The 8,531-nt window shown below is 32.5% G+C and overlaps 1 protein-coding gene across 1 annotated transcript in view; it reads right to left on the minus strand.

Moving 5' to 3' along the window:
- Positions 1-2,648: 2,648 nt before the first annotated feature.
- Positions 2,649-8,531, minus strand: part of BLNK (B cell linker) — a 73,245-nt gene continuing 67,362 nt past the window's right edge. The window contains exons 16-17 of the mRNA XM_023519840.1: positions 7,450-7,605; positions 2,649-3,033 (exon numbers count right to left, since the gene is read on the minus strand). Of these exons, the coding sequence (XP_023375608.1) occupies positions 2,914-3,033; positions 7,450-7,605 (276 nt within the window). The 3' untranslated portion in view covers positions 2,649-2,913. The remainder of the gene's footprint in view (positions 3,034-7,449; positions 7,606-8,531) is intronic.

Genomic DNA, 8,531 nt, shown 5'->3' on the forward strand with positions numbered 1-8,531 from the left:
TATACATTTTATTTTTCTTCAATGGTTATTCTAATGTATGTCATTATTTCCAGTACAATAGTCATCCTAGATAAAAGTTCTGTTTGATATTTTTATAAAATGATAACTCTGATTTAAAAATATATTTGATGAGCTATTTAGATACCTTCAAAGACTTGAGATTATTTAAGCATTTTGTCTGCCTGATGTACAAATTGACAGACATGTGACAATATTGGCTGGTTGAATGAAAGAATAATAATTAACACTTTAAATTTTATGATATTTAATGTACTCATTGTACAACCCTGTAAGGTAGGTTGCATTATCATTCTCCATCTTATAAATGAGAAAACCAAGACAAATAACTTGCCCAAGTTCATACAACCTGTTATTAGTGGACTTTGGATTAGAAGCAGAGATTGAGGCAATTCACTCTCAAGCCCTTGCACTAAACCACAGTAGTATCCTGCTTCTCAGCTAATGAAGTTACTTTTAGGGTCATCCTGCTTCTCAGCTAATGAAGTTACTTTAGTAGAATAATATGTCCATATTGATGCTTTGAAATTTAAGAAGATGTAAGACAAGTGTCCTTAGTCTTGGCCATGGATAGGCCCTAGAGGCCCAGGTATCTCATGAAGCTGGATGAGATTTTGTGTGTATGCATAAATGCTTTTGTGTGTATGCATAAATGCATAAATGCTTGGGGCAAAGGCCCATACCTCTCATCAGATTCTCAGAGAATGTTGTGATGACTAAAAGATTAATAACCGTGAATGTAGAGAAATATTTGGGAGTTTCCTGAGATTCAATTAAAATTATTAAATGTTCAAAAATACTTATAGGTGGGTTTATTTGAAGAATCATTCACAGACTACTTATAGTATGAGGTGGTGGGGAAAGACTGCTATCTTGGATTGAGTGTTTCTCCCAGTTTTGGGAAGGAGTGGATCCCTTGGCAGAGACTGACTTAATCACCTAGAAATTCTCCTAACCTCTGTTTCAAGAAATCCAGCCCAGCAGTGCTCAATATCAACTAATTATGGATTAGTATAATCTCATGGCTATGTTCTTTCACCCAGCTGGAGCAGGCCACTTGTGGGAGGAGAGTGGGGATGGGGTGCAAGAGTTTGTTATGGAGCCAGGATCACTGTAGCAAAAAGAATTAGTGAAGATTTACTTAAGTTGAAAATAATTTCATATAACACTGAGGAAAACTGATGAACTAGAAAACTCACATTTCACACTACAAATGAATGTTTTGCTTTATAAAAGATGGACTCATTTTCTTTAAATTGTAAGTTATCTCTTCAAGTACATTATAAATGGTTCTATGGTTTTCCTAGAAGGAAAAAAAAAAGATTTCCAAATAAAATTTTCAAAACTCATTTCAATCTGATTTTATTGTCAAAAATGTATATGGATTATATTAGTTTCCTAGTGCTAACATAATTAAGTACTACTAATGGGATGACTTAAAAACACAGAAATTTATGGTCTCCCAGTTCTGGAGACTACAGATCTGAAATCATGGTGTCCACAGGACCATGTTCCCTCTGAAACCTGTAGGGCAGCCCTTCCTTGCCTCTTCCTAGCTTCTGGTGGTTTACTGGCAATCTTAAGCACTCCTAGGCTTATAAATGCATCACTCCAATCCTCTGTCTTTACATAGAATTCTCCCCAGGTACCTCTTCATTTAGTCTTCCCTTTGTTTGTGTCCAAATTCCCTCCTTTTATGAGGACACCAGTCATATTGGATTAGGATCCATCATATAACTTCATCTTAATTTAACTACATCTGTAAATACCCCATAAGGTCACATTCTGATGTACTGTGTGGGTCAAGACTTCAACATGTCTTTTTTGGGGAATACAATTCGGTACAATTCGTATCATAAATAGTAATCATGACAGTATACGACATTTAAAAATACAGTTATCCTTATAAGTGAGTCTGTGAGCTACTCTAAAATCATTACCTTCTAGCTTTTCAAAATTTTTTCAGAGATTGCTGTCTTATTCAGTGATCAAGTACATTCCTCACTTAATTATTAGATTTAATTAGCTGCTTTACCATTTCAATGCTGTCTAAAGTACAAGTAGAATAAAAAGCTTTGATGTAACAATGTATAATATATTCTGGGATGATCTAAGAACTTGGATATGGCTGCTCACATGGTATCTCTTTTATTCCTTAGTGTTTATCAATGTTTGCTTTCCTGCCTTTGTTCTATGGGATGCTGCCCTAGTCTTTTAGTCTCGTTTTGCTGTCATACTACTTTGAACCTCATATCAAGTTTAGGTCCATTGAATAGACATGCAGATCAAAGAGAGCAATTATTTTTAATAAGCAAAGCTAACAACATAATCATGGACAAGAACATCTACAAAGGTCATATCTATATACATCTCCCATCATTGGAAGCACTCATAAGAAGGAACCATACATCCTCCTTATCTGCATTTATAACTATCATACATTATCTATATTTTAATTTCTACAAATAAAAATTTAACCAAGACATAATTGTCAAGCATTGACAGTAGATATCCTAGTTACATTAGTGCACCAGTAACTATTGTGGTGGCCTATACTTCCAGCAGCTTTGTTTTATCTAAGATTATTACTTTCTTATTTTGAAAACAGAGTGTTATTTTCTCACATGACTAAAAATACTTTACACTCATTTCTTTTAAATAAAGACATTTATTTGGAGAATGTTAATAGCATGATAATTCAACCTCACCAGATATTAACAGTTCATCGGTTCATGTGAGCTTCTGATAAATGGATGACCACCTCAATAGCTGCCTCCATCTTCTCTTGTATTACTAGATGATTCATAATCCAAAATATGAAGCTTGGGACTTTTTCTTAAAAGTAGAAATAGGGAAATGTCTGAAGCAATGATGTTGACCTCCTTTTAAAAAAAATTATAAAACTTTGACTGCATATTTTAATCTTGTGGAATCTTTTGTGTTATTCTGATTGTCGATAAGAACCAGGGGACTATGTTGATGATTCTTGATAATTTCAGCAACACTTCCAAAGTACTAGAGCAAGAAAACATAGATAAATTATACATTGGCATTTGTGTTAACTTTGAGCTCCACTCCTCCCATCTTCTCTCACTTTCTTAAGTTAGTCAACTCAAACATTCTACCAAATGACATTCTACCGAAAAAATGTCTAATTTAACAAAGACTATAACTTTCGAGGTGGCAGATTTTGGCATTTCAGATATTCAGTAAGACTAAAAAGACAACTGACAGCTTCAATTATTGTAACTATTTAGAGAAATTACTTCATTGAGTATGGTATAATATTTTAATATTTTCTTTTTTATTTAGTGTCAAGTGTAAAACTGTCAAACATCAAATTTCTCTTTATTATTTACTGTTAGGTTGCATAGTATTAGATACAAATACTGATATAATAAATTAACCTTAGAATTTAGTGTTAGGAAAGAGTTGTTTCCAAGATTAATTCATGTTTTTGTTTTTGTTTTCATTTTTGAATAAATAATAACAAATTTATAAACCCTCATATTTCAATTTTTGCTTTGGTACCCAGTAAGTTTAGAGCTAAATGAATGCCTAAATTAATAATGGTATTGCATACTAGGCTCTTGCCATACATATTTATTTTCCATATGTTAATTAATATTCTCTGTAGATTTTAATTTAAGGTTATCATATTTTTTCTGAAAAATGATCAATGTTTTAAATGAAAGATAAAATAAATGTAACAGACCATGAAATCAAATGCATTGATTATACGAAAGCAATACAAGCTCTCAGTCATCAAATAAATACATTTAGAGACATTTTTTAAAAAGTAGGAATTGTTTTGTAATGGTTCCACAAATTTAGCAATTATCACCAATTTATTTTATTGTCTTTTAGTTTTTTAAGTAAAGACAAACATCTGGAATAAAAAAATTTTAAATACCTTTGTTAATTATTTGAATAGCTTCTAAATATCTATATTTCAAATATAGCAAAGTATTCAGAATACTGGTCAACTTTTTCAAATGAAATACCAGTTGTCTTTTAGATAATTGGTTACTGGAATATTAGTCAGGGAGGAGAGGTGAGAGACAGGGACCTTTGAATATCTTTAGTCTTTATTTCTCTTCAATCAGTCAGCTCTTTTGTTATTGCCAATGAAATTCTTTTATGATATTCATAAAGACATTCATTCTGTTTGTTTGGCATAGCATGTTGTTAAACTGATGAAGCTAGAAGTTAATTTATGGACTAAAGAACCAGGAAATGAAATAGCACAACCTTTTTGAAGTGGATTCCAATGGGAAAAGTGTGTTATGAACACAGGAAACATAAGTGAAGGTTGCTATATTAATACAAACAACCATCTCATTCTATCCTTCTAGTCCCTAAATATTTTTGATTATTGCTTTGTTATAGTGTTCAGGGTTTAATGTTTGAAGAAGGGAGTTGAAATGTTTGAAGTAGGGGGTGGTGTTGAAGCAAATTTTTTATTTAATTGCATGAAGAATTGAGCATAACTTAGTTTGATTTCCCTTCAGTGCTCTTTTATTCTATCTAGACTAAGATAGTGTATTTGAGATATTCATACATGGACGGAAAAACAACTTGTTTAATAACTCAAAATCTTATGGTCAATAAAATAAAGCAAACAGCTATCAAAACTGTTGAATTACTCAATACTGTATCTATACAATGCCAAAGCAGTTGCATAAAAAAGTTAAACAGTTAATCAACTGGTTACTTTTTCTACCCATATGCACCCAAGCACAAATACAGACTAACAAATTTTTCAAAATATCCGCATAGTTGACATTATATAACTAAAGTTTTCATTTTCCATTTAGATGCTCAGTATATGAGATAAATAATCTTTTTATTATAGACAATTGAAGTAAGAATTTTAATGGACTCTGACAGTACTTCCAGATGCAATTATAATATACTATTTATTTTGATATACATAGGCTGGATATGTGGGGAGTGAGCTAAAGCTCTATCTATTCATTTGGAGGTAAGGATGAAGATTCTTTAGGCCAAGAAGAATCTCTGTTTATGAGTTTCCTAGCAAGACAAGCAAGTTTAGAGGCCTTCTTAGAGCTTGGTATTTATGTGAGAGAATTTCAGGACCTCTAAACAGGACAGCTCCCTCGCCCACCCTTAAGCCTCATAGAAGTACTGTACCCCTGGGGAGGCTTTACATTGAAACCATCCATCCAAAGTCACTCTGTCCTACTAGGATCACCACCATCTCCTATCACTGATTATTACTATTAGGAACATTTATTTTAAAAGATTTGTCAGATAAAGGTTTCAGTGAGAATGAAGTTTTTTTTGAGTAGAGAAAAGCAGACAGTTCAGTTAAAGTTTAACTGATGTTAACTGATAATACAATCTATATTTTAAAACTCAAGTTTGATCTTGATCAGGGTTTGTGTTTTCAGATTCAAGAGTTTTGCATTTTCTAACAATCCGAATCTGATAAGGGGTTAATATTCCAGAATAATAAAGAACTCCTACAACTCAACAACAAAAGATCAAATAACCAAATTTAAAAATGCACGAAGGACTTGAATAGACATTTCTTCAAAGGTAATATGCAAATGGCCACCAAACATATGAAAAAATGCTCAACATTACTAACCATCAGATAAATGCAAATCAAAACCATGAGATATCCTCTTGCACCCACTAGGATAGCTACTATTTTAAAAACCCAGAAAATAACAAGTGTTGGCAGGTACATGGAAAAGTTGGATCCCTTGTGCATTGCTGGTAAGATTGTAAAATGACATAATTACTATGGAAAACAACATGGTGGTTCCTCAGAAAATTAAAAATAGAACTACCATATAATCCAGCAATTCAACTTCTGGATATATCTCCAGAAGAGTTGAAAGCAGTCTCAAAGAGTTATCTACACACCCATGTTCATAGCAGCAGCATTTACAATAGCCAAGAGGTAGAAGCAACCCAAATGTCCATTGGCAGGTGAATTGATAAACAGAATGTGGTATATAATACTATGTAGCTTCAAAAAAGCAAGAAATCCTGTCACGTCTACAACATGGATGAACCTTCAGGATATTATGCTATGTGAAAAAAGCCAGTCACAAAAAGACAAACATTGTATGATTCCACTTCTATGAGGCATCTATAATAGTCAAATTCATAGAAATAGAAAATAAAATGGTGGTGGCCAAGGACTACAGGGAATTGGGAAAAGGGGAGTTGTTGTTCAATGAGTATAGAGTTTAAGATATGCAAGATAGAAAGTTCTGGAGATCTGTTTCACAACATTGTAAATATACTTAACACTACTAAGCTGTACACTTAAAATGCTTAATATGGTAATTTTTATGATTTTTTTACCACAAATTTTTAAAAAGCAAAATAAGAGCACACTCATTGACACAAGACATTATCAGTTTGTTTTACAAATGCTACTCTCCTGCCTGTACTCAATCAACAAATCAATTCATTCATTTAATAAGTACTTATCAAGCATCCACTGAAGCCAGCCATTGTGCTATGGTTCTGGAAATACAGAAATGAACAAGACATAGTCTAGTCCCTGGCTTCATCTACTGGGGAAGACAGCACTTCAGCAACTGACACTTTCTAACAAATCACTTTCCAACAAGTGCTGGGTTTAGAATGGGTATAGTTCTTTCTGAAGGAGTACTGAAAATAAATATTTCTTAACTTGAATTTTTAAAATGCTATTTTCTTTGTTTAGATTGTTTTTTCCACTTTTCTCCTTCTCATCCCCTCCAACTTTCATTCTACCTATTCAAGTTCAAGACCAGAACAAGTATCACTTCCTTATTGAGCATTCATAGATTACTCAAGCCCTTATTTCAGGTCTCACTTACAGAAACAAGCTGGCTAAACAGAGATGTGGTAAGCATTGAGTTTGGTCCAGATTAAAGAGGAGTTGAAGTTCATGTTTGATTAGTATTTAAAGCCCACTGTAATGCTTTCTTCTTGTTGCAGGCCTGGAAGCTCATTCTGATCCAAGGGTATAGTCTAACTCAGATTTCTGCATCTCTTCTGATAACTTCCCTGGTCATGTACCTTGGTATTTGAGTTGAGATCCTAGTTTTTGACCTAGATTTTCTGGACACTGACCTTGATTTTCACAATAGTAATTCTACTTGACATTTCGGTCTTCATTTTTTATGTCTACCTGGACTAAAACATTGAATCCGACTGACCTCACTAAGTAATAGAGTAAAAAGACTAAGATGTAGCTTTTACATCAGACCAGTCTTTCCTCTTTTCTGTTCCCTCATAGGATATACTACCCAAACATAGTTCTTTATCTACTTATGACATGTGTGCAAAACTTGGACTACGTACTTTTACATACTTTCTCCTCATCTCTAGCATCTAACAGAGTATGATATCATTGTGTTCAATACATAGTTATAGAGTTGAATTAAAAAAGAAATTACTGACCTCTTCACCATTTTTCTTTCTGCCCAAAGCATACTGTTTTGTTGCTTCAATAAACCGCACGGGGATATTATATACTCGCTTATTAAAAAATACAACTAATGTATATGGCTGTTTGGAATCATGGCCAGAGCTTTTCCGAATAAGGAATGATCCATCCTGTTTATTAAAAGAAAAGAATAATTATGGTTAATATCTTTTATATTTCTACAGGTTAGAAATGAGTTTATGAAAAATATGTATATTATAAAATATACATGAAATATAAAATATATAGCTAAATATACTTATTTATTTATGTTTCTTATTATTGATAAGTTTGCTTTATTATTTTCAAAGAAAATACTTCAGTAAACTATATACTTATGGAAAATATAAACTTATATTTTCATACATTTGTATGTACTTATTTATATAAGTATAAAATGTATACTTATAGAAAATCTTAAATGAGATCAATGTACTTTTTGATGCACTAAATAAGATATGTTCATAGGATTTAAAATGTGTGAAGGACACATTAAGATCAAACCTAGAGGACACTCTTGAACTAGGAATCATGTCCACAAGTTGCCTATGAATAAAAGAAATATCAAACAAGTCCATTCAAAAGTACTATAAGAAGAAAGTAGAAATTGGAAATCAAAATTTTTCAGCTGATGAAAAGTCTCTCCCCAAAAACTTATATTGAAACAGATAATAAACTGTAATACAACATTCCAAATTTAGTTAAATATTTTATAAAATATTCTGGAATCATAACTTTGAAAATTATGAACAAAAAAAATCAGGAAGAAGAAGCGCAATAACAGTTGATCAAACTCAGGAACGAAAATGAAAAGAAAGACAAACCTGCCTCAGAAATGAAGAAGAAATTATAAGATGACAAAGGGACAGTAGCCTCAAATGAAGATTTAATAAATATCTGAAGGAAGGCACAGAAATAACTAAGATGGACGGTGGGAGGCGGGGAAGAGAGAGAGAGAGAGAGAGAGAGAGAGTTAGTTTAAAAAAAGAAGTACAATAGGATCAGAAAGATTGGAATGAAAGAAAGACAAAAAGGTCCAAAATGTATGTAATTTGAG

This window comes from Pteropus vampyrus, unplaced genomic scaffold (genome assembly GCF_000151845.1).
Source record: "Pteropus vampyrus isolate Shadow unplaced genomic scaffold, Pvam_2.0 Scaffold238, whole genome shotgun sequence".
NCBI classification, from domain to species: Eukaryota; Metazoa; Chordata; class Mammalia; order Chiroptera; family Pteropodidae; genus Pteropus; species Pteropus vampyrus.